The 25,058-nt window shown below is 51.9% G+C and overlaps 3 protein-coding genes and 1 long non-coding RNA gene across 19 annotated transcripts; 1 reads left to right on the top strand and 3 right to left on the bottom strand.

The window, feature by feature from the left end:
• Positions 1-827: 827 nt before the first annotated feature.
• On the bottom strand, positions 828-13,600 carry ZNF821 (zinc finger protein 821). Of its 15 annotated transcripts, none has more exons than XM_034072744.1 (9): positions 13,410-13,600; positions 13,085-13,257; positions 11,649-11,740; positions 11,176-11,238; positions 4,740-4,865; positions 4,100-4,242; positions 3,441-3,545; positions 2,415-2,581; positions 828-1,731 (listed from the first exon to the last, which is right to left on the bottom strand). In XM_034072744.1, exons 5-9 carry the CDS (start codon positions 4,819-4,821, stop codon positions 1,077-1,079), a joined length of 1,152 nt encoding a protein of 383 aa, XP_033928635.1. In that variant the 5' UTR covers positions 4,822-4,865; positions 11,176-11,238; positions 11,649-11,740; positions 13,085-13,257; positions 13,410-13,600; the 3' UTR covers positions 828-1,076. The 15 variants fall into 15 exon arrangements, 10 of the variants coding, with proteins under 10 accessions (XP_033928635.1, XP_033928634.1, XP_033928631.1 ...); XM_034072743.1 differs by having other exon boundaries at positions 13,090-13,257; XM_034072740.1 differs by lacking the exon at positions 11,176-11,238.
• On the bottom strand, positions 7,516-9,528 carry LOC117437918 (uncharacterized). The gene is made up of 2 exons (XR_004550546.1): positions 9,392-9,528; positions 7,516-8,165 (listed from the first exon to the last, which is right to left on the bottom strand). It is a non-coding gene; the product is annotated as an uncharacterized lncRNA (long non-coding RNA).
• An 80-nt stretch (positions 13,601-13,680) lies between the features above and the next one.
• On the top strand, positions 13,681-22,963 carry IST1 (IST1 factor associated with ESCRT-III). 2 transcript variants are annotated; one of them, XM_031043918.2, is made up of 10 exons: positions 13,681-13,935; positions 15,927-16,026; positions 16,616-16,796; positions 17,055-17,142; positions 17,373-17,456; positions 17,806-17,916; positions 18,275-18,481; positions 19,547-19,639; positions 20,805-20,850; positions 21,985-22,963. In XM_031043918.2, the coding sequence occupies exons 2-10, from the start codon at positions 15,939-15,941 to the stop codon at positions 22,182-22,184; spliced, it is 1,098 nt and encodes a 365-aa protein (XP_030899778.1). In that variant the 5' UTR covers positions 13,681-13,935; positions 15,927-15,938; the 3' UTR covers positions 22,185-22,963. The 2 variants fall into 2 exon arrangements, with proteins under 2 accessions (XP_030899778.1, XP_005143349.1); XM_005143292.3 differs by having other exon boundaries at positions 13,681-13,963.
• LOC117437973 (DNA-directed RNA polymerase II subunit RPB1-like) lies at positions 22,540-24,997 on the bottom strand. Its single transcript, XM_034073121.1, has 3 exons — positions 24,924-24,997; positions 23,058-24,590; positions 22,540-22,549 (listed from the first exon to the last, which is right to left on the bottom strand). The coding sequence occupies exons 1-3, from the start codon at positions 24,995-24,997 to the stop codon at positions 22,540-22,542; spliced, it is 1,617 nt and encodes a 538-aa protein (XP_033929012.1).
• Between the last annotated feature and the right edge of the window lie 61 nt (positions 24,998-25,058).

The raw sequence follows: 25,058 nt of genomic DNA, 5'->3' as shown, positions 1-25,058 counted from the left end.
CTGGGCAGTGAGAAGTGTTTCCTGATGTTCAGAGGGAACCTCCTGTGCTTCAGTCTGTGCCCATCACCTCCTGTCCTGTCCCTGGCATCACTGTAAGCAGCCTGACTCCATTTTCTTCACATGTTCCCCATAGTATTTATGCACATTGACAAAATCAAGCCTACTCTTGTCTGGGCTGAACAGACCCAGCTCTTGGCCTTTCCTCACAGGAGATGTTCCAGTTCACCCTCATAGTAGCCCTTTGCTGGGCTCTCTGGTACATCTGTGCCTCTCTTGCACTGTGTAGCCCAGTACTGGACACAGCACTCAGGTGTGGCCTCACCACTGCTGAATAAAGGGGAAAATAAATCCATACAGTACCAGAGTATTGACTTACTGTCTACCATTCAACCAACTCTTTCACTTGCAAACCTGAAATGCTGTTTAAGTGAAAATGAACTTGGGAGTAAACCAGCAAACTTGTCTGCTTACCTCTGTGAACCCTTCTGTTAGCATTTATATGGGGTATCTTAGAAGAGGAACTTCGTTTCCTCTTAGTTTTTCCATAAATGATACTGCAAAAAGGCACATAATGATAGTGTTAAGAGAAAGGGAGTGCACAGCCATTTCCAGGGAGACAACATCCTCTTTTGCTTTGTCTTTTTGGGCAGACACTGCAAGGAATTTATGCCTGGAGGAGCTGTGGACTACCAAAGTCCTCAGCTCCGTAGTTCACACTTTGTAGGCTTTCACCTCCAGCAGAACTGCAAGAACTGCAGCAGCCCAAACCCATTTAATAGGGCAAGGGTGCAAGAACAGGACAAAGCACAGAAGGTAAAGAAGGGAACTAAATAAACATGAGCATTAATTTATTTTCCCTCTGTTCACAAGCAGTGACTTGGTCCCCAGAGCAGAGTGTGTCCTCGGAATCTGCTCCCACCAGGGATACTTTGGCAGGCATCTCCCAGCTGTTCCCCTCCTGTGCTCAGGAGGAAACCAGAACTGTCAGGGCATCAGCCAGGGACACACAGGAGCCTCCTGAGAGGAGAAGCTACCGATGCCCGTACAGCAGAGATGGCACAGTCCTCGGCTGTAGCTTAGTGCAGTGCACTGTTGCTCTGCTCCTCAAAGGTCATTTTGCCCAGCAGCTGGCTCTCCAGCTCCACACTGCTCACTGGCAGCTGGAAGAAGTTCATCTCAGCTGCCAAAGCTGCCATGGCAGAGGGGTCTTGGCCAAACTGTGCCCGCAGCATCATGTCCATTTTCTCCAGGCGCCGCTTGAGCCTCTTGGCCTCGCGCTCCCGGATGAGCCGTGCCTGGCGTTTCTCTGGGGTCTCATTGGCACGTTTCAGTCTCATGGCCTCCCGGTCCCTCTGCAGCCGCCGCGCCCGCTGCTCGTCCGTCTCCTGCATGCGCTGCAGGCGCTTGGCCTCCCGATCCCGCATGCGCCTCACTTCGCGCTCCTCAGGGGTCTCGTTGTCCCGACGGCTCTTCTTGGCCGTGCGCTCGCGCTCCAGCCGCTGCAGCCGCACCTCCAGGGGCTCGTTCTGTCTCCGCAGAGCCCACTTGCGCACACCAGGCGCCTGTGACTCCAGCAGCCGGCGGTACGCTGCACAGTTGTTGCACACCAGCAGAACAGCCGCGGGGTACACGGCGGGGTGAAAGGAAACGTCCTTCCCTTCGGCACCGGACGGGCCCTGGCTCTGTGGAGCCGGCAGCCGGTCAGCACTCAGCATCTCTGGCAGCTTCGCACTGGAAAGCGGAAAGAGCAGAGTCAGAGACTCAGTGTTGACAGGAGCATCGCCACCTCAGACTGCCCAGGCAGCTTCCTACAGCCCACGACAGAGGCCTCTGCTGAACCATTCCTGCCCATAGACACGTCTGAGCATCTAAAATGAAGCAGTATCATATCCAGGAGTCAGAAGCAGGTTATCTGGATTGTCAGAGCACAAGAGTAGTAATACCTACTCTTAGGCAGCAATGTGCTCCTCCCCATCATCTCTAGATTTCTCTCGTCTATTCTATAGGACTGACCAGTCTTATTATCCACTGGTCAGTGGTTAATCTTCCACCAGGCAGGACACAAAGAACATTCTGGTTTCTACCTGTAGTCCTGCTCTGCAAATGATCAACCCACCTGGGCAGTACAGACCCATTCTGATGGAAGGGGCAAAGGAAGCAGCTGGTTGATCTCCAATAACTGGAGACCCCACTGCTTCTTGCATAGCTCTAGTTCTTCACAGAGCAAAGGAACACCCTTTCAGCAGCACAGCCCAGGGAGGTCTTAGCAGGTGATGCAGAGCTGCAGGCAGGAAGGGATCAAGGGAATTCCACTCACTGGGGGTGTTCAGTAGGTCCAGAGCCATGTGTCATTCAAGGCACCTGATCTCTACTGTGGGTACTCCAGCCCACTCCCCACGCAGGGTGACCCTGACCTGTTGAACGTGGCGTGGCTGGTGAAGCGTGCCCCGCACACTGCACAGTTGGACAGCTGGTCCTCTGAGTGGATCAGGAGATGTCGCCCAAGGGATCCTGGTGAGCTGAGGGCTCTGCCGCATACAGGGCACGTGTAGCTCTTGGCGCTCACCACTGCCGCACTGTGCTGTGGAACAACAACAAGGTGGCTAGTTACCAAGTGCCCAGTCTGAGACAGGCTCAGCAGATACAGCAAACCAGTCAGCCCTGCCTCTTGGAATGGGAGCACTTTACCACTAAACCTCTGTCAGACAGCTCCTAGACAGCTCAAGACACCTAGGGTGTCACAGGTCAAACAGCAAGAAGAAGACCTTTCTACAGCTCCACTCTGATACAAGAGAAACAATTAAGGCCAAAACACTTGGACTGCAAGACCCTTGTTTTCAGAAATGTATCTGAGAAGCTCCCGTTGCTGCACTAAGCATGACTGGACTAACCACAGGAACGACACTGGTGAGGAAGCACTTAGATGGAGGCAGTCACTTCATGCAGGGTAAGTGCCAGTTCTGCTTCATTTCTCCTTTTACAGACTTTGATGTATTGTGAAGAGAGCACTGACAACAAAACCAGTGAGATTCTAGCATGGTTTTCCTGCAATACTGGAAGAATTTTAGAGGAAGAACAACTGTTTCATGGGTAAGAACTGTGATAAAGATACAAAATAGAGAACTGACTGATTAGGAGAAAGGTTTCTTATCTCACTGAATAATGTAAAAATTGCCTCCATGTTTAATCTAAAGGACTTCCTGGTCCAAGCCTGCAACTACATGCAGAGACTGCCTTGGGCTAGAGTTGTATTTTCAGATCTATAGACTGGTGCCCTGCTGATTCTTTCCCCAGGACACCCTCTGGACAGTCTACTGCTGTAAACCTTAGTCACATCCTAGCTATAAGCTCAGTTCTGAGACTGCAAAGGTGAGAACAAAGCCACCCTGTGCTTTGGGTTAGTGTTGAATATGGGGCTTAAGGCCAGAGATATCCCTTACCTGGTACACGTGAGTGATGAGCTGCTCTCTGCCTCCACACTCCAGCTGGCACAGGGGGCACTGTGACAGTCCCAGCATGGGGTCAGCATTCAAACTCCCAGGCACCTACAGGGAGGAAAAGCCACCCTTGTGTAAGGCAGACACACCACTTTCTGTTAGTACCTGGTCAGTACCACCAGGCAGGGCTTGGCCAAACCAAGGGTTGTGTGCCCAGTCCCACTGGGGCTGGTTTGTGTTGTTGGACTCTGAAAACTACTTTATGTAGCCTCTGAGCAAAGCTCTGGTGTCTGCAGAACAGGCAGAGGCCTCAAGGCCTCCGTGTACACCCAGGCTCTTCTAGCACAGTGGCTCTGGTACACAAGGCCTGCTCTGTAGCAGAAGGGAGCAGAAGTCAGTCAGAGAAAGACACAAGGACTTAAAGAAGGAGGCACACTCTGCACAATCATCTTGGCCAGCCAGGAGAACCATAGTTCCTGCAGGCTACCTCCTGCTCCTGGCAGCCCAAGAACTCTTCATATGCTTTCCCCTCCTGTCAGGAGGTGTCGTTTGGAGGAGGTGGGAGGGAGAAAAAGAAACAATGATGGGGAGAGAAGGTGTTTAGATGGTACCTGTCTCACCCCTGGGAAGCCCAGGTGAGTGCAGCACTAGTACACACTTGCCTCATTTTCTCCCATCAGTGGGGCTTCAGCCACAGGTTGTTCAGCATTCTCTAGCTCTTTCTTTACTTTCACCACTGAGCCATCCTCCTCAGAGGTATGTGAAGAAACTTCATCCTGCGTGGTTTCCTCGTCGTCACTGCTACCTAGAACATGCAGAACAGTAATTCTAAGTGTCAAGACCCTGAGAGCACTCATAAGCCTTAACCGTCCTGACTAACATTACCTGGGTCCTCTGCCCACCCCTCAGACCAGGGGCTCTGTTTAAACTCAGGCTGGTGCACTTCAAGGACTGAGGTGCCCAGATGACATGTCCTGTTACCCTGCCCTGCTTGACTATCACTTGGGCTGCCACCGAACCTCCTCCTGTTACCACCCTGCTCTGCTGAACTGGGGCCGCATCCTGCTGGTGAGGTCATTGCCCACCCTGGGGAGCGGTGGTCCTTGGCTCTGGGCTTACATTCCTGCAGGGAGCAGCCCTGCTTTGGCTGTATGCAGACAATCCTGCACAAGAGCCAAGGGCTAACCCAGAGGAGATGGGCAGGATGACCTCAGAGGACCCCATAAGCTGTGCAGCACCTAGCCCCTTGTCACGGTGTCCCCAGTCCACTACCTTGCCATTACTGGAAGGGGCAGAACTCACTGCTGCTGGAGTCGGGGTCTCGCAGGTGACAAATGGCTGGTCTTTGCTCACCAAGAGCTCCAGGGAAGTTGGTTTTCATCATGGCTTGGCGGGCTTGCTCCTCCAGCCCTGCGAAGACTTGTTCCCCTGGCAGCCACAAGGACAGAGAGTCAGACTGATGCCACTGCCTTGCTTTCACCACCAAGCCTTGCCAAAGCCAGAACAAGCATGGGCTGCTCACCTGCACTGTGCAGCACCTCTGAAGTCACCTCTCAGAAAGCATTTAAGTAACTCTCTGCTTGCCTACCCTGCAACACCAGCCTCTCGTACCCGCTGAGGTGAGTCCAGCCCCTGTGTGTAGAACAATCTCACTAGCAGAAACATCCAGCATCGGGCTGCACTCTGCACACTCTTTATGTACCTCTCCAGCCACAAAAACCCTGTGAGATCCCATCTGTCTGCTTTTTCTGCTACCAACCTATCTGCCAGTAGAGCCACAGCACAGCTCTGGGTGGAAGACACTGGGGGATTACAACAGCATACCAGATCAGGCACAGTGGTATATGGCTTTGGAAATCATGAAGTCCTATTCCCTGTAATAACATGCAACTTGCACAAAACCAGTACCTCCCTGCATTCCTGACACCTCATCTGCCCTCCACAGGGCTATCAAAACCAAGGCTGGTCCTTGTCATGTCCTGTCACCACCCTCTGTGCAGGACTGAGAATATGCTGCCCTTCAGGAAGGTGGTTTTGCCCAGCGCTGGTATTGTCCTGCTTACATGACAGGTAACTTGCTTCACTGCCGTATCTTGCCCAGGAATGGCTCTGGCTAGAACAAACCTCAGTGGCACTTCAATGCTCAAAACAGGAAACTAAGGGAATGAACAGAGGGAGCTGAGATGCTGGGTTAGGAGAGCTTAGTCTGTTTGTTGGAAGACACTGATCTCTAGTACTTCAACTCAATAAAAGATGGCAAACAAATTGAAAGAAGAGATTATTTGTGCCTCTCTAAAAGAAAACTTCCTACAATGTTCTCTTCTAAGGAGAACTTATGGTTCCGAAGAGTAACAATAAAAGGCAATGATTAATTTTCATATTAAATCAAATGTCTTTGTTCCAAATCTGGTCCTGATTTACCCCTCACTGGATGAGCTGGGAGCACTTGGGGCAAGATGCTGAAGTTCCCAGTGGGCCAGCTTTGGATTAAATCTATCAACTGATGTCCAAGTTCTCAAGAATCATTTAAAGCATAAATGCAAAAATGCTAACAAAGATGCAGTGCATTTTTTACATAAAACCAAAACATAGCTTTCAGAAGAAAATGGTACCTTTTAGTATAGGGTCACAACTGGCAACAGCATAACCAGGGCACTGCATTCTTGAGCTATGAAAACAGCACCAGCCCTGTTACAAGGATAGATACGTTCCTACAGGCTAACCTGTTTCATCCAGCTTTGCCCCATGTTCATACTCACACTGCCTTTCTGGTGCTTACCTCCCAATTTCCAACAGTGCTTTAAAAAGCAGTAATTTAAGGAAGATTTCAAAGACCTTCAGGAGTTTCATGGAGACAGTGGGAGAGGAGTTTTAATTCCCAGCATCCCCCCAAAGGCATTTGAAGGCATTTATCATTCTGTTTCAGAAATGTGAGAGGTTTCTGTGGAGAAGACTCGAGAACACAATCCACGTGGGCTGATGAGAGGTGCTGAGGAGTACCCAGAGTGTATTTGTCACCAAAAGTAGCAGGTACTGTCGTGACTGCTGTGACACATGTACCCCCATCAGAAGCCACTCCAACACTGCATGGTTTTCATAGCCTGGAGTGCTGCTTTTAGTTCTGGACCACAACTGCACACTGGTGGGACTGAGATAGACTGTATGAACAGCAGACATTACAGAATTACAGTGCCTCTCCAAGAAGCAGATATGCACCAACCACCAGAACAAAAGCTAAAGAGCAGAGACTAAAAAAGCATTGCAAGACAAAGGAAACTATGGTGAATGAAGAAACCTGTCGAGCAAAGGACAGATGTAAAACAGTGGTGGGAGACATGCTACCTGTGGGAGTTACAGAACAGGATTCCCAAACACCACTCTAAGTCCCAGTGAAAGTAGGTAGGTGCTTGTTTTCTTTCTCCTTTCCCCTCCCAGATGGCTTACATTTCTTACAGCAGCCTGGAGTACTACAGCAGCAGGTTCCTGCTCAGATACACAGATTATGCAGACAGCCTGCAGGATTTGTGATCTTTACATAATGTACCTGAGAAGGAAACTCCTCCTGTCAGTAACACTAGCGTCAACCACAACAACTGAGAGCACTCGTGTCTGCCAGTGGCCTTTCTGTACAACGTACCCAGAACCAAGTTAGCATTGATTCAGCGCAGTGCAGTGAACTGTCAGCTCACAGCCAACAATGCAAATTGTTAACCAAACCAGTGCTGTTAGCAGATGACATCTTGTGCATTCTCCACTAGCCTGTATCTAAAAAAAGCAGCATGGAATTGGGAAAGACAAACTTTTAAAAATGCTATCTTTAGCTTATACAGATTTTCTTATGTATTGAATTAATACTGTCTCCAAAAGAACTTAGCAAACATGGTACTGTTCATCTACTGATGGACTAATATTTGTTAGTATGGAGTTACACTTGTTTCTGCACACACATGCCCACACACAGACACTTACACCCCACCTCCACCCCACTTTGAATCCACTTCTATTCATTTGGAAAGGGAGAAAGACAGGTGACAGCTTTACGATCACTAGTATCAGTAAAGGATGTTATGCTCAATAGTGAACTCACACTCTTCTGCAGAAGTTTCTTTATTAAATACAAAAATGGCTGCAGGCTGACCACAACACTGAAACAGTCTGACCACAACACCAAAACAAGTCACTGCATTTGTTTTACAAACAGCTGGAAATGTAGGACAATAAAAGATCATAAAAATGCCTCAGCTTTGCATTCCAGTTCTCTCCATACTCTTGTAAATGAGTGGGATGCCAGGTGAGCAGCTGTGCAGGTAGGGGGCAACCCTGTGGAACAGTGCAACAGGGGCGTAACGACTGCTAGGATCTGGTGCTGTCTCGACTTTGTAGCCAGAAATGATATTTTTCCTGAGCCCTTCCCTTCTTGAACTGTATGAATGCAGGATAGCTCTCAGGTGTTCTGGAAAACAAACACACAACAAACAACCCCCACCCAAAAATCCACAAAACAAAATCAAAAGAAACTGCATCGTTCCCCTGTCTTCCTTCCTAAACAGAAAGGTCTCTCAGATGAGCCTCTTTACTCCCTCCTCATACATCAATTTAAGGTCCCTGTTCATGTAGGTCTTCTGTGTTCCTTTCCTGGACCTGAAATTTGCAAGTGTTTCCACCACTGTGGATCTACTCCACCTGCCCCATCGCTATTTTGGGTTGTCCACACTGCTGTAGTGGTTACTGAAATGAAAAACAACACAATTGAAAGAGTTAACAACAGCAGCCCACAGAGCCCTTTAAGAACAAAGGATTTTGATGCAAGTAACATTTCTGCTTGGGTTTGAATGGTGGGTGCTATTTCTCACAAGACATTTTCTCTTCAAACTGGGAATATTACAGACAGCAGAATTCAAGGAACACTGAAGAGCCCAGAATGTGTGCGTGCCAGAGGGAGAGGAAAGGAAATAGAAGATTAATAGGATATTTGTACCAGGATAATTGTCTAACAAAACCTGTTCTCAAGAGCTCTAAAATAAGCATCAATTGCAGGGGGTACAAGCAATAGAGAGAAGAACAGCCCATGGGACAGCGGGGACAGAAATAAAAGTGCACACTAACACCTGCAGCAACTTTTTGGCAAGCAGAAGAGCAGCAGAAGAGCAGCATAACCGATGGGATGAAAGCACAGCACTGGGAGAGCTTGAGCGCAAGATTAGATGAATTGCTTAGAGAGATTCTGTACCTTATACTTCAGACTCTGGGAGAAAATAGATCAAAAGGAATCAATTAAGGTATCTTCACAGGAACAATTCAGTTAAATTGTAGTTTACAGTTCAATATGGAATGGGCAATGCACTGCATCTATTCCAGTATTGCTATTTGCCAGGTGTGCTTTTCATGCACCATGTGGCAAAATAGAATTAAATTATTAAGAACCAATTGTGTGCTGCAGCCGCACCAAAGGGGAGATGACTACAATTAACACTGTAGAAGGACTGGCCATCATGCACCAGGAGACTTTTGTGATAACTTTCATCATTGTTTCTGTATTACTTTGAATTTCCTCACACATTTTTAACTTCCATTTAAAACTGTTTCGTAACCACACAACTTCCCAGCTGGTCAATCTGCATGCTGAACAGAATGATTCTGTGTTAAGCGAGGACAGCAAGCCATGCTGTTGTGAGAACAAGGTTAAACGGGGGCTATGTCAAACCTGGAAAGTAACCCTGGAAAGAGGTGGCACCAAGCAAGCCAAGCGAGATCTGCAGCTGCCGCTCGCCCTTGTGAATCCAAGAAAGAAGCTAACATGGAGTAGCCATGCAAGAAAGAAGTAGGCACCATCCTCCCACAGATCTGTCCAGTTAGATACAGTGGTACTTACGCAAATCCAAAAGAGCTTCCCCAGCCCCATAGCCTGCCAAATCAGACCCCAGCTGCAGACAACTGCACAAAAAGCTGCATACCTGCTGTCCCTTTTACTCCTTTCCTCCCAACCACTTCAGTCCCTGTGAAGAAGTCTCAGTAACGTGACTGCTATGTCTCAGCCTGACTCCTCATCCTGCTGGCTCACCCAGTTCGTGGAGCTGATGCTCTTTGCGATTTTCCTCGTGAGTGCACTGCATGGCATTTCTGGGCCCTCCAGATACACAGCAGGCTAGATAGACAGAGAAGTCCCAGTGATGTGGCGGTGTTCATCATAAGACAGGCAAGATTTCCCATCCTAAATTGGAGACATCACCATTGACATGTTTCTTGTATCTTTCGGTCCCTTTATTTTCTTGTGGTCCTACTTACTGCTTCTGATGGCTCCTGTTGTATAGTTGCTCTGTAGCAATGTACTGCATGTAAAGGAGGTGAACAGGTTCCAGAACTCCCCTCTATGTCATACCAGATGCCAACCCCAACGTCATGCTCGCTGGTAGCATGTTTGTCAGATAGCTTCCCCCAAGACCAACACTGGAAATACAACCACTTGTATTGCAGGTAAAAAAAGCTGCCGTTCACTGTGAAAACAGCATATAACTGAACTCCATCATATGTATAGCTTTGTATATAATAGTTCAAGCTTCTGAAGAACATCACCCTTCCACAGGAAACTGCATGAGTTTTCTCATGTGAAGTGCAAAAACTGCCTGCCTAAACATTCATGAAAACTCTACCTGAACCAGTAGAGCTTAATACCCTTCGTTTCCACACGAGAGACCACAGCTCTACACCAGGGAAGACAGTGTAAATGCATGACTTACTTAAGTCTGATCTGAACACCAGGAGTAATCTGTGGGCACTTTCAGAAGCAAAAGTGTGTGGACAAAAGATGTGATACTGGCATCACAGGACAAAGCACAGGACAAATCATATTCCTCTAAGGGAGACAATTTCAAAGTGATTAAAATGCTATCAGGCAAATCAAAGCTCCACTCTGCCCATGTGGAACCCAGCACCAGAAACCGAAACAGGAAAGCACAAGTCAGTGCAGATGCCAAAAGTTATGCCTCAGACCCTTAGATGGCCACCAAGGGAAGCTTTGTCAGCTCTCCCATGCCTGGCTCTAGCAGCCAATGGGGCTTTTAAGTCCCAGCAGAGATAAATTTCTCCAGTACACTCACTGAGCATACAAAGTGTTAGGCTATATCCCAGTGTATTTTCTCCTAGTACAGAGAATAGCAAGTGTAGATTCCTGTTGCTATACCCATATGGAAAGGCAACACAAAGAAACAGGAAGAGACATGCAAGCCAGCAGTATCAGCAAAGTGAGGCAGTGTTAGGGCTGCAGCATTCAACTCTCTGTCCCATACCCCTGGCAGCTACTGAACTTAGCAATACCTAGGGCCCTCTCATCAGCCTTGCTTGCTTTCACAGATCTACAGAAGCAGGAATTTGTTTTCCTCATTCCAGCCCAAATTCTAACCATGTCTCTAGCAACACAGCTGGATATGAACAAGGGCATGGCTTTAGTCCCCAGAATTCCTCAGCTGCAATCAGTCAAACAAAAGCCATACATGTGCAGTTTCCCCTTTGAGCCAAACATCCATACGCGTTCCAGCTCCACTAACAGCTCCCTGCAGCCTGCCCACAAGAAGTGCTGATGTACAGCATCTTCACCATTTCAACTGCCAGGGGCTTGGCAGTGCTGGAGAAACAGAGATCTGTCCTATCAGCTCAGCTCAAAAATAAGCTGACAGATAGCATTTATCTGCCCAGTAAATTACTTGCCCTGCAAGGAATGGCTTTACTTACATTTACTTACATTATCTGGTAGGAAGCTGAGGTAGTGAGCTCAAGGAATGTGTCCGAGGTCAGTCAGTTGAGTCTGTGGTAGGGCAAAGATCAGAACCCAGGAATTCCTGGCTTTCTGCTACACACTTTCACCTAGAACTGCCTTTGCTACCCAAGATGGGCTAGAGCCCTCAAGTCACATCTCTTAGTATACTAATTTGCACTTGTGACAGTGTGAATGCAAGGCACAGCTACAGTCCCTGCACATACACAACCTACCTTTACAGCATTACCTATTTGTTCAAGTCTATCCCTGACATGCCAGGACACAGCCAGCTCTCCTGATGCATAAAGCTCAGTTTCTTACAATCCCTGAGACGAAAAGTGAGTAACCATCATTCCCCCACAAACTGTGCCTTGTCATCATTCCCCTCCTCCCCATCTCACTCCACAGCAATCCACCTAGGGCAAGGATCCCACGATGCTGTTTCACATAATACTCACAGTGGACTTTGCTAGGAGTGGTCTGTTTCCGACGGGACATGTTTCCCTGACCTGGGAGCACAGACTGTTCCTTCCCTCAGCAGAGGGCTCACCTGAGAAGAGAAGAGCCTGTCACGCACACCACTGGAACCTTCTGAGCCTCTGGCCAAATGCAGCTGGCTCCTCGGGTCATTCCCCACCCTTCTGCCTACAGGGCTTGTTCTACATCACCACAGCCATTTTCAGGGCCAGCATACAACATGATTCACAGGCATTTCACAAACCACCGTGTATACACAGTCCCACTCAGCTCTCAGGCAAAGTTACAGGCAAACCTGTCCCCAGCATACAAAAAGCTCAGACTGTCCCACTTCAAGAGCAACTGCAATCTCATCCCAAATACCCTTCTCCCTCCTGTCCATTCCCACAGCCTTATCCAACCTGCAGACGCTGCCCCACTTCTGTCTTCACAACCCGACAGAGCACACAGGGCCTCACCGTTGGCAGAGGGCAGACGGGAGCCGGCAGCGCTGCTGTCACAGCCCCAGACACGGCTGCAGCAGCAGCCTGGGGCTCCACGGCCGCCCCTCGGCCGGACTGACCTCACCCCCTGCGGGCAGGCACAAGGGGCTGGACCAGCGGCTGCTGGACCTGCTGGGCAGGGGGCCTGGAGGGAGGTACCTGGGCACACACACCCCGTGTCTGCACCCGGGGAGGGACCACGGACACCGCGGCTCACATCAGGGATGCGCTGCCCCCGTCCCTCACAGGGAAGGACACACCGACCCCCTCAAACCATACAAAGGGGAAATACGGACCCCGTCCTCAGACGGGCAGAGGAAGGGATATACCCCAATGGTCCCCTCAGACAGACTAACAAAAGGAGTTAAACCCATTTGCCCTCAGACAGACACAGGACTCTCGTCAGCCTCCTCAGACACAGGAATCCCGTAAGCCTCCTTAGACAGACGAACACCAGGATCCCATCAGCCTCCTCCGACAGAGGGACACAGGGATCCCACCATTCCCCCCGACAGAAGGACACAGGGATCCCACCGTTCTCCCGACAGAAGGAACCAGCTGTCAGGACAGCACCAGGAGGCAGGAAGGATCCATCCCGCAGGCGGACACACGGATGCCGCTGCCCTGGCAGAGCCACGGCCGGAGGAACCTGCCCAGGTTCCCACATACGCCCGGGGACCCCTCCGCCAGCCATGACAGACGGAAGGACCGGCCAGGCCCGGCCCCGCAGGCAGAGGCACCGACCCTGGGGGTCACGGCCCGGCCCGGTCCGCTCCTCCTTACCCGGTCCCGCTGCAGGCGCCGGCAGCCGCAGACAGACAAAGGGCCGGCGGACAGACAGACGGGCAAGATGGCGGCGCCGCCAGAGCGCGCGGCGCGGGCACGGGGAGCCCGGCCCGGTGCGGGCAGGGGCCGTGCTCCGCTCCCAGGCTCACCTCACCTGTTGCTCATGGGTCCGTCCCAGCCCGCAGCCCTCGGCCGCCCGCGGGGGGTCATCCGCGCCGGTCACGGGTCTCGCAGGCCCGGCTCCGTCGTTGGCCGCTGCCTCTCCTCAGGCCGGGGCAGGACGGGGCTGCCCCGCTCCGCCCGAGCTGCGGGGTCCCGTGCCCTGCAGGAGCAAGAGCTGCGGGTTACGGTTCATCCGAGAGCCGCCGCGGTGCGAGCCCAAGCACCTGCCTGGAACCGAACCGAACCGAACCGAGCCGAGCCGCCCCGCAGGAGAGCTCTCCCTCCGCCGCAGCCTGCCCCGGGACACCTCACCTCGGGACTGCGCCGCACCGAGCCCCGCGGCGGCAGCGCTGCAGGCACCAGGACCGGCTCAGCCTCGGCCCGACCCTCCCTCACGGAGCCACAGCCGCCGCCGGGCCCTCGGGGAACCGGAGAGCGATCTGCCCGCCTGCCCCCTGCACGGAGCCTGCAGCCGAGCGGCTTCCATCCCGGGGAGGCGGAGCCCGAGGCCACAGCAGCCGCCGACGGAACCTCCACGCTGGGGGCGGGCACCGGCGGCACCTATTGGGTGTCGGACTCAAGCACTCACTACATGTGGATCGCTCCGCTGGATCACTTAGTGCCTCCTCGCCGCTCTCCGGTGCCCCGCCGCTGTTCTCCCCTCCCCAGGACACCGGCTCTGTGAGGTGTAATCGCGGACGGTGTCGCGGTGGGATCGCGGACGGTGTCGCGGTGAGGCTGTTGCACCAGATCCGTCGTGTCCCGGTTGAGGTGTGGGAGCACCGGTGCTGAGGATCCTTCCGCGTGCGGTGAGGTGGTGCAGCAGGCGCCATTTTAGGTACTGGAAGCTGCGCGGAGGACGGTCGGTGAGTGGGGTCGGTGTTGCCGAGGCCGGGATGCGATCGTGGGCCAGGGAGGTGCCGGTGGCCAAGGGGGTGCCTGTCCCCGAGTGCCCGCTCCCTGGGCTGAGGGCAGGGCCGGAGCCTGCCCCGCCTGCGCTGTGAGACCTTCTGTGGGCGCTGCCTCAATGGGGACGGAGCGGGGAGGGGTCGGGGCCTCTGCCCTCACCTCACCCCGTCACGGTGCAGCTGTGCCGGTAGAATCATAGAGTCATAGAATAGTTAGGATTGGAAAAGACCTCACGATCATCCAGTGCCAGCCCCCTGGCTCCTGCGCTGGCCCCTTGGAGCTGCTGGGAACGAGCGCTGGGCCCCTGGAGAGAGCCTCGTTGTGTTGTGAGGGTGATTGAAGTCTGATCACAGGAGCTGCGCCTGTAGCAAGGGACGGGAGGAAAGGATGGGGTCAGCTCTTGTGGCTGGAGCCTCATGCGGGGCAGTGGGGGCGACAGAAGAGTGGGGCAGGATGGTTGGAAAAGAAGCGGTGAGCTCGCTGCTTAGTGGCTACTTTTGAGTTAATCTGTTAAAACAGGTTGTTAATCCAAATAGGTGTTTACGAGGTACTTCTACAGAGACACTGCAACTGGTGCTGAGACTGTTTCATGCTGCACTATAAAGTTCTTCTAATGTTGTAGGAGTGTGTTCGAGTTACAGAAGGGCAGAACTTTTTTATGGCATCAGACTTGGATCATGCATATTTCTGCGGCAGCTTTTTGTGAGCTTGGTTGTTTCTGTGCATCGCTGAAGTAACTATTGATGTGTGAATAGATCACCTAAATAAAACGGATAAACTGTAGATAAGATTTGTTACAGTGCAAAGCACTTGTTACACACAAAATGACATCACTATCCAAAAGTCTTATAAAGTTTGTTTTTCAGGTACAAGTAAAAGTTTTTCAGTGTGATAGTTCTTAAATATTTTTGATGAATGGTTCTTGGCATAACAAGATGCTGTAACCAAATGTCTTCTGAGTTAGTTTTCTGTAGGGCTGAAGAGTTGAACTCCTGAGAGACTGGAGACATGTTGGAGCATGAGTTCAGGAAACAGGAAGTAGGAAGTGTGGGGGATATGAAATGGCAACTTTTTCCTCCTGATGACAGGATTGTAACAACCTTAGTGTTTGTACAGTCCCTGGGTTAATTATACAGCTAGTTTACAGTTTGCATATTAATAGGCTTGGTTCTTGCAGTTGATTTAATTTCCTATAAAATGTGGTTTTGTCAATGAAGTAACAGAGAGGATTTGGCTGTGATCGTTGTCACAGATGGCATCTTAAGGCATTGGTTTACTTCCCTCACCTTTCAAAGCATAGGAACGAAAGCTTGTCTTCTAGCAGCTATGCTATTTATTGTGAGATCTGTGGGGTTTTTCTATTCAGGCTTCTTAGATTTCTGGAGCTGAACCTCAAAACACATCTCAGTAAGCTCAGTGTACTGGACTGAGCACAGCCACACTTTCCTAGACCACTGCTGGTAAACGTTTCTCTAATGTTCTTAAAGCTTTACTGTGCTGTGCTATTGACATCAGTGGCTGGTGTCACCTAGGTTAAAGAGACCCAGGGCCTTATCTTATTGTTTTAAGATGTATTTTCTAACCCTGTTCATATTTACGGGGTAATCCCAGGTTTTGATCATCATAAATCCGTTTCTGGGGTCAAAATTCAGTCTATCAGAGTGGGACTATCCAGGAAGTTTCTATTCCCTGTTTCTATTCCCTGTTGTCATGGATAGGTGCAGGGTTGTAAAACGGAAAAGGGAATGATGGGTGCTGTAGGTCCGGTCATATTCAGGAATAGCAGGCCTGGGCCTGTTTGTTTGGAGAATTCAGTGGTAGGGTTTTATGTTTGGGTTTATTTTGTCCTTCAGTAAAGCCGTGACTGCTCCTTCTGCCTGGCAGCTCTTGGTTCCACTGACTTTCCCTCTTCTCCCACAGCAAGCATCAATCATGTTGGGCACTGGGTTCAAGGCTGAGCGCTTGCGAGTTAACCTGCGCCTTGTTATCAATCGCCTCAAATTGCTGGAGAAGAAGAAGAGTGAGTATTTGAGGGGACAAGTGCAACCCAGGAGGCTCTTGGGGCTCAGGAGCCTTGAGACTATTCTGGAGTTGGGGTACTTTCATGGGCCAAGTATGGAGCAGTTGTTTGCTTTCCCTTGCTGGACCCAGGCCTTGCAGTCTGTCCTGGTGTACCCAGAGGAGCAGGCTGGCCACCTTTGTTGGTGCACAGTCTGTGGGGCACATGGGGTGGTAGCATTGGGCTGTGTGTGGAGGGACATGCCAGTTTGCCCCAGGAGGGGCTTTCCTGGCCTTTCTGTACTCACAGCATGGTGGGGAGGCTCTCCCCACCTGCCCTGCTCGAACACGGATAACACTGACTCCGCAGGAAAATTGAAGGTGTAGGAGTTCTTTCTGGCACCATAAAGCCCACTCTGTTCTTCTCTGAGTTACTGTGCTAGGACTTAGACACAAGGGCTTGACCAAACCATGGTTGAGTGTCTTGCATTGCAGAAGCTCAATGAAGGAGAGAGAAAAGCTTGTGGTGACCGTGTGGTGGGGACTGTGAATGGGTATGGAGGCAGCAGCTCTGCCAGCACAGTGATGGGTCTTGGGGATATGTGCTGTAGCTGAGCTGGCCCAGAAGGCAAGGAAGGAGATTGCAGATTATCTGGCAGCTGGAAAAGATGAGCGTGCCAGGATCCGTGTGGAGCACATCATCCGTGAAGATTACCTTGTGGAGGCCATGGAGATCCTGGAGCTGTACTGTGACCTGCTGCTAGCCCGCTTCGGCTTGATTCAGTCAATGAAGTAAGCTCTGACCGAGAGGGTGTGCTGTGGGAGAGGGTGCAGGCCCCTGGGCTCAAGGGGGATTGCTGTTAGGGGCAGGCCTCGGGTACAGAAGGGGACCTGTGTTTGGGTGTTCTGGGGATTTCAGAGAGCTTTTTTTCTCAGGCAGGGAAAACTGCAGCCCAGCTAGGTTGATGGGACCCTCAGGCTAAGCAGATTGAGGGCAGCAAAGACTTATGTGCTTGGTGTGGAGACAGGATTGTCTTCTATTCTCTACAGGGAGCTGGACTCTGGCCTGGCGGAAGCAGTATCTACACTGATTTGGGCTGCACCACGACTCCAGTCAGAAGTGGCTGAGTTGAAGATTGTGAGTAGGGTTATTTGAGGGTTGTTACTTGTGCAGGGTGGGGGTGACACTGCAAGAAGCTGGTGGATGTCTTTGATCCTTTATTATTAAGGCAGAGGACATGTTTTTATGGGTGCAGTACAGGTGTCCCTGAAGCATCAGGGATGGCTAAGACTGCTCGACTGGGACACTCAGTAGCAGAAATGATAGCAATACAGCAGATATGTAGCATGTGGTTTCTCCTATTGCAGGTTGCTGACCAGCTCTGTGCCAAGTACAGCAAGGAGTATGGGAAGCTGTGCCGGACAAACCAGATTGGGACAGTCAATGATAGGGTAATGAACTGGTGGAACAGCAGCAGCCAGCTGGAGCAGGCAGAACAGACATGCCTGCTGTGGCTTTCTGCCCCCTTTTTGGGTCACCAGTGGCTGACGCCTATGGCTCATGCAGGGTAGGGTCCTGCCTGCTCTGGTGCACAGTGCTGCGGTCCCTGGTGGTGGGGCCTTGCTGTGTTGGCTGCAGATGCAAAGGAGCAGCACACATGGAGCCCTGGCCTGTGGCTGCCAGCAGCCTCCCTTGCAGCAGTGCTGTTGTGGGAGGAAGGGCATCCCTCCCTGTAGCAGCTGGGATGAAGCTTTGCTGCACTGCTCAGCCCCATGAGTGTCTCTCTTCCCTGTGTTCTAGCTGATGCACAAGCTGAGTGTGGAGGCACCACCCAAGATTCTGGTGGAGAGATACCTCATCGAGATTGCTAAGAACTACAATGTGCCCTATGAACCTGACTCCGTGGTGATGGTGAGTGAGGCATCTCTGGAGCTCCTTCTGGTGTTTCAGTGACTGAAATGTGTGGGCTTTCAGAGCACAGGGCTGTGGCATTGCAGCAAGCTCAGTGATAATTGTGCTTCAGTATTTTGTAGACGGCCTTTGCGTACATGATCCCTGCTCCTTCCCACAGCCCTACAGCATGTGGCCATAGTTAGCCATGCTATAGTCCGGTTACCTTTCTGATTCCCATTAATATCATTGTGTAGCTGCTGTCTATTCTGTCCTCATTGTGTTGTCCCATCTTCTCCAAGCTGCATCTAATGCTCTTCAGAGGGATGGGATCAGAATAGGGATATGTTGGTGAGCAGAATTCTTCCACCCTCTCCAGGCTGAAGCCCCTGCAGGCGGAGAGGCAGATCTGATTGATGTGGGATTTACAGATGATGTGAAGAAGGGTGGCCAAGGAGGGGGAGGAGGTGGTGGGTTTACAGCGCCAATGATTGGTCATGATGGATTAGTACCCATGCCAGTGATGATGCCTATGCCCATGCCAACACCAACTCCACCCTTCTCCTACCCGCCTCCAAAGGGACCGGTAAGTGCCTTTGCTTTGATGTTCCCTTTTTCTGTGGAGGACTCCAGTTGTGGTGCTTAGCTTATGCCTGCTGCCTTGAGAGTGTCTGTACCTGATAGCTTGATGTGTCAGGAGGTTATCATGTTGGTGTGGGGCTGCTTGGGATGGAAAGTGTTGGTGGTGCAGCTGAAGCTTCATGTTGCTTCTTGATTGTGGAAGTTCCTAGCTCTGTTCTCGAGCCAGCCCTCTTTGCCTTCAGGGAACAGGGAAGTCCAGACTTAACTCCTGAGTCAGTCTTCTGACTGCCAGACTTTTGACCATGGGTTGGAGCTGCATTTTGGCGTTGGTAGGCTGGTAGTGTGCCAAGATTCAGTTAAGGAAATGAGGTGAGTTTTGTAGGGTGGGAACAGCACATAAGAATGCAGAAGTGCTCTGCCTTCAGACCTGCCAGAGAAGACCAGGCCAGTGGCTCTTGGAGATGTCTTATTGTGAGGCTGGAAAGTGGGAGCTGGAAAGACCACTGTTCTCCAAATTCAGCCATTTACAGGGTATCTGTATAGATTGCAAAGTGGTGGAACGGTGGGATGGGTTGGAATCTTTATATGATTCCAGCACTGCTGCAGTGGTTTTTGTAGAAAATCTGGGCCAAGCATCAGCTGGCTGTTGTCCCAGGCATACAGTGAGGACTTGTGCCAAGTATAGGTCTTTTGAGGCACTGTTGTGTTAGAAGTAGAGACCTCCTTTGTCCTTTGTGATGCTGCACTCTGGAAAATGGCTCTTCTGTGCTTAATGCAGGGTATTGCCCTCTTTGTCCTGATACTTATAATGCCTTGGAAGGTGAAGTGTTTAGTCATGATGGCTCTTTAGAATAACCCACAATCCTGTTATCTGGGTTTGGTTGTTCTAGGTGACTACATCTGGGTTAATACTAGTAAATCTTTTCCTTATAAGTATAAACTATACTGGGTTGGATACTTTCCTGCATTTACCTCAGATTACTTTCCATGACTCCCACAGCAGCTGTAGCTATCATGGTTACTCTCCCAGGTGAGTAGTTTGGTGCATGACTGTACTCTCCCTGTACAGGAGAACTTCGGTGGTGTACCAGTGGGGACCTACCAGCCTTTCACCAACATTCATCCACCACCAGTTCCGGCAACCCCACCAACATACGAGTCTGTAAGTGCCTGAGCTAGATCACCATTGTAGGTAGCACAGGGAACTGCAAGAAGAGAGCTGTAATAACCACAGAAAAGGCAAATGTTGATGATACAGATTGCTGTTGACCTGTGTAGCTCTGGGGGTGGTGCTTGGTGTTGCTTACAGTGTGGTGAATCACTGAGTGCATGTGATGGGAGGATGACTTGTGACCTCATTCAGCTGTGTGGTTTGCCTGCAAAAGAAAGCCAAGATTTATTTTACTGCTTTCTTAAAATAGTGATAAACAATTAACAAGTAGAGTCCACAAATTCTGATTTTTTTAATGTGAGGGCATATTGCCTTTGGTCTGCTTAATTATGGCTTTTGAACTAGCACATAGTTAGCCTCGATTACGATTTTGGCTGACTTAGATTATGTATGTTTAAACACTTCCTCTCCCAGACTTTTCTCAGTCCTTGGGGACAACAAAGGAGAGGATGGACTCTTTTCTTTCTCTGCTTGACTATGTTTTTGTTGCTGCAGTTCATGACCATGCTCCCATCTTGCTTTCAGTGACATGCTGCTTGTTTTTGTAGTATCCTGGGTATAGGGATGAGCATTGCCAGGCACCCCTGAGTGCTGACACCTTGTACCAGCTATACAGCAGCCTTTGGGTGCAAGAGGTGCAGGCACAGACACAGGAGTTGTTAGCTGGGTGGGGACAGATATCACTGGCTGCAGCCTGCAGGGAATGAGAAGTTACGCCAGCACAGCTGACCATGGGCCTTTGTCCCAACTGGACAAAGACCTGAGATGGAGTCATTTCATACCTTGCTACTGGTTACAAAGACATGTCTGTCCTTTATGAAAGAAAGGAAGCGGTGGCTGTGATTACAGCCATGGATGAAGAGGGCTGTCTTCTCACACTTATGTCTGTAATAAATATTTCAGACCTGATAGTGGACATGCTCTGTAAATCCAGTTCTGGAATATGGCCAGTGGAGACGCTTTAATTGACACGGAGGGAAAGTCGAAGCACTGCCTCCTTTTCTAGGGTAGAAAGGCAGGTTCCTGTGAGTGTGCTGGGAGCCAGGTCCTCCAGCCCACTGGTGTGGCTTCTGCTGCCCATGAGCAGTACCTACACATCAGTGAGATCCTCTGATGTGTAACAAAGAGCTGTAATAAGTAACAGAGTCTTTTTCAGATTGCTGAGCCTAACGCTGACAAGGACACTCCTGCGCCGGTGCCTGGTGAGTACATCCAGAAGTTTGGGAAAGCTGGAATGGTCAGGGGCTGTACTTAGCTGAGGATCCTGGTGTCCCTGGAAGGAAGCTTTCCACACAGGAAGCAATTTGTACAACCTGATGCATTTTGAGAGCATTATTTGAGTCTGGAGAGGATTCTAACAGAAGTGCAGAGTATCCTCTCAAAACAGGGCAGATCCAGACTTCCACCTGGAAACTTGAGAACTAGAGTCTGATGTAGGAGTAAGTACTAGGTCTCCAGCTTAAGCTGTGCTGTGTGAGCAAAAATGGGTGTTGCATGATAAAATAAGAAAACAACAGCTCTAAGTGGTAATGTATTTTTACACAGTGTAAATAATACTGCTCTGCAGCAAGAGAATGAAATAAATATGTACCAAGAGAGTAGACAGGTTTTGTATTAATGTCAGGGTTGAAGTTGCATACAGCAGAGCAGGGCTAGTAGTGATAGCTGTTATCCCTTGGTCCATCTGCCTAAAGTCTTACGAGGTGCTTCTTACAGCATAATTAGATGGTAACACGATTCTCCTGTCTTGTGCAGTGTGATTTTGCTCTGTGTGTTTTGAAAGCACTTGTTATCTCTAGCACTTGATAAAGGCTGAGAGGCTTTTTAGAGTAAGTAGACCCTTGACAGCTCCAGCAAGGTTTTCTCTGGGGAGTGTTCATGTGTGCTGGACAAGATAGGCCTCTGGGTGCACTGGGTCTGGGTGTATGCTTCAGTCTCAGCTGTGTGACAGTGTGATACCAGCGTGTGTCTCTAGGAGGTGCTGGAGTGAGGAACCCCAGGGCTTCGGATCCTCGTACAGTCCTGCCGTTGCAGGCGAGAGCAACTCCAGCCCAGGCACAGTGGGCTGTAGGCTGAGGAGGGGCTTGTGCTGCAGCCTCAGCACAGGGCTGCAGCAGGAGTCCGGATCTGCCTCGGCTGCTGCTCCTTCCACCCACCTAAAGCTGAGATGTTGTGGTTTTCCCCAGTGAGTTTGTGTGATCTCAGCTGCCTGACCACTGGTCCTGTTCTGAAAACCACGTTGGTACTGCTGGTTTTGGTAGAACAGCCTTCCTTTTGTGTGGCCTTCTTGTGTCTGTGGTACTGAGGTAAAATGGTATTTTTCTTACTCTAAATAGGACCCGGGCCCAAGTCAGAGGCTCCTCCTAAACCACAGGCTGGAGCTCCTAATACCATTGATAACTTTGTGCTGCCAGAACTGCCATCTGTACCAGACACGCTGCCAACAGCATCTGCCGGCGCCAACTCTTCTGCTTCTGAAGACATTGACTTTGATGATCTTTCTAGGAGATTTGAGGAGCTGAAGAAGAAAACATAAAACTGACTGGGCTGTAACCCCAAGGTGAAGGGCAGGAGCTGTGATGGCTCTTGTCACTGAAACTGACTCCCCTTGAATTTTTCTCTGTTAACCGCAAGTGAATGCTCTCTTCTTTTTGAGCTCTTTTCTCACTGTATTAAACCAACTGCTGCCACTGTCCTGACCTTTGTTGGTCCAGGAGGTGAGCTGCGGGAAGGCTGGTGAGACTGGAGCAGGAAACAGTTCCTCTCTGTCTGGGAAGCTGTACAGAGAAGCTGTGCTTGGCCTTCAGTCTCGAGGGCAGCATTGCCCACAGGCTCCCCCTCTCTGCTCCATGGCATCTGTGGTGAGGGTGATGAAGTGTCTTTGTTAGGATTTAACTGGGGCTGAGGTGGGCAACATGGTTGCGTGTGAGGAGATGTGACACTGCACTTCAGGTTGTGCCCATCTGCCACCTCCCTGGCCCTGGTTGCAGTTAGCCTGATGTCCTCTTTCACTCCCGCTGGCTGCTTGAGCCCTCTCCATGGTGTTGGCCAGGTCCTCAGCCCTGTCCCCTGTCCTGACCCTATGGGCACTGCAAGTGGGCTGGACAGAGGAGCTTGCAGGTTGATCAAGGCTAAGGAGCGCTGACAGGACGCGTGGAAGCAGCTCTGCTCACATGGAGCGTGGTGGAGGGTGCTGGTTGTACCCATGCCCTGTGGTGCTCTGGTGTCTCTGTACATAGCGGTTCCCGGGACCCTCCCTTGGCGCTCGAGTGGTTTGTACGGCGCGAGCTGGTTTCTAATAAAGCTGGGGCTGTAGCAGCTGTGTCTGGTGCTGTAGCAGCTGTGTCTGGTTCTGTAGCGGATGTGCCTGGTGCTGTAGCTGCTGTGCCTGGGGCTGTAGCTGCTGTACCTGGGGCTGTAGCGGCTGTGCCTGGTGCTGTAGCGGATGTGCCTGGTGCTGTAGCTGCTGTGTCTGGTGCTGTAGCAGCTGTGTCTGGTGCTGTAGCGGCTGTGTCTGGTTCTGTAGCAGCTGTGCCTGGTGCTGTAGCAGCTGTGTCTGGTGCTGTAGCGGATGTGCCTGGTGCTGTAGCTGCTGTGTCTGGTGCTGTAGCTGCTGTGTCTGGTGCTGTAGCAGCTGTGTCTGGTTCTGTAGCAGCTGTGTCTGGTGCTGTAGCTGCTGTGCCTGGGGCTGTAGCTGCTGTACCTGGGGCTGTAGCGGCTGTGCCTGGTGCTGTAGCGGATGTGTCTGGTTCTGTAACGGATGTGCCTGGTGCTGTAGCTGCTGTGTCTGGTGCTGTAGCTGCTGTGTCTGGTGCTGTAGCAGCTGTGTCTGGTGCTGTAGCAGCTGTGTCTGGTGCTGTAGCGGATGTGTCTGGTGCTGTAGCTGCTGTGCCTGGTGCTGTAGCGGATGTGTCTGGTTCTGTAGCGGATGTACCTGCGGCTGTAGCGGCTGTGTCTGGTGCTGTAGCTGCTGTGTCTGGTGCTGTAGCGGATGTGTCTGGTGCTGTAGCGGATGTGCCTGGTGCTGTAGCGGCTGTGCCTGGTGCTGTAGCGGCTGTGCCTGGGGCTGTAGCTGCTGTGCCTGGTGCTGTAGCGGATGTACCTGGGGCTGTAGTGGATGTACCTGGGGCTGTAGCGGCTGTGCCTGGGGCTGTAGCGGCTGTGCCTGGGGCTGTAGCGGCTGTGCCTGGGGCTGTAGCTGCTGTGTCTGGTGCTGTAGCGGATGTGTCTGGTGCTGTAGCGGATGTGTCTGGTGCTGTAGCGGATGTGCCTGGTGCTGTAGCGGCTGTGCCTGGTGCTGTAGCGGCTGTGCCTGGGGCTGTAGCTGCTGTGCCTGGGGCTGTAGCGGCTGTGTCTGGTGCTGTAGCGGATGTGCCTGGTGCTGTAGCGGCTGTGCCTGGTGCTGTAGCGGCTGTGCCTGGGGCTGTAGCGGCTGTGCCTGGTGCTGTAGCTGCTGTGCCTGGTGCTGTAGCAGCTGTGTCTCGTGCTGTAGCGGATGTGCCTGGGGCTGTAGCGGCTGTGCCTGGGGCTGTAGCGGCTGTGCCTGGGGCTGTAGCGGATGTGTCTGGGGCTGTAGCGGCTGTGCCTGGTGCTGTAGCTGCTGTGTCTGGTGCTGTAGCGGATGTGTCTGGTTCTGTAGCGGCTGTGCCTGGTGCTGTAGCGGCTGTGTCTGGTTCTGTAGCGGATGTGTCTGGTTCTGTAGCGGCTGTGCCTGGTGCTGTAGCAGCTGTGTCTGGTGCTGTAGTGGATGTGCCTGGTGCTGTAGCGGATGTGTCTGGGGCTGTAGCGGATGTGTCTGGTTCTGTAGCGGATGTGTCTGGTTCTGTAGCGGCTGTGCCTGGTGCTGTAGCAGCTGTGTCTGGTGCTGTAGTGGATGTGCCTGGTGCTGTAGCTGCTGTGCCTGGGGCTGTAGCTGCTGTGTCTGGTGCTGTAGCGGCTGTGCCTGGTGCTCGGGGACCGCGGGCGAGATACGGGACACACCGGATCCGGCGGGCTCGCTCCGGGCTCCGCCCCCTCGGCACTCGCCCCGGTGCTGCCGTTTCGCTATTGGCTGCCCGGCCTAGCCTCAGCCAATCACCGGGGGGGGGGGGGGGGGGCGGAAGTGACCGTCCACGTGTCGGGCTGGGCAGATGGCGGCGGCGCCGCTGCGCGTGAGCGACGGGCGGGGAGGGGGGGGGGGGGGACCGGACGGGACGGGGAGGGGGGGGCGGGGCCGGACCGGGGAGGGGGGGGGGGGGGGGCGGGACCGGGAGGGCTGCGGGCGGGGGGGCCGGACCGGGGGGGCGGGGTCGGACCGGGAGGGCTGCGGGGCGGGGGGGGCACCCCCCTGACGGTGCCGCCGCTGATCATGTCCCGTAGGGGAACAGGGATGGAGCGGGACGGGACGGGGCGGGGGGGGGCCGGACCGGGA

The sequence above is a fragment of the Melopsittacus undulatus genome, chromosome Z (assembly GCF_012275295.1).
Source record: "Melopsittacus undulatus isolate bMelUnd1 chromosome Z, bMelUnd1.mat.Z, whole genome shotgun sequence".
Lineage (NCBI taxonomy): Eukaryota > Metazoa > Chordata > Aves > Psittaciformes > Psittaculidae > Melopsittacus > Melopsittacus undulatus.
This window is presented reverse-complemented; position numbering and strand designations above follow the sequence as displayed.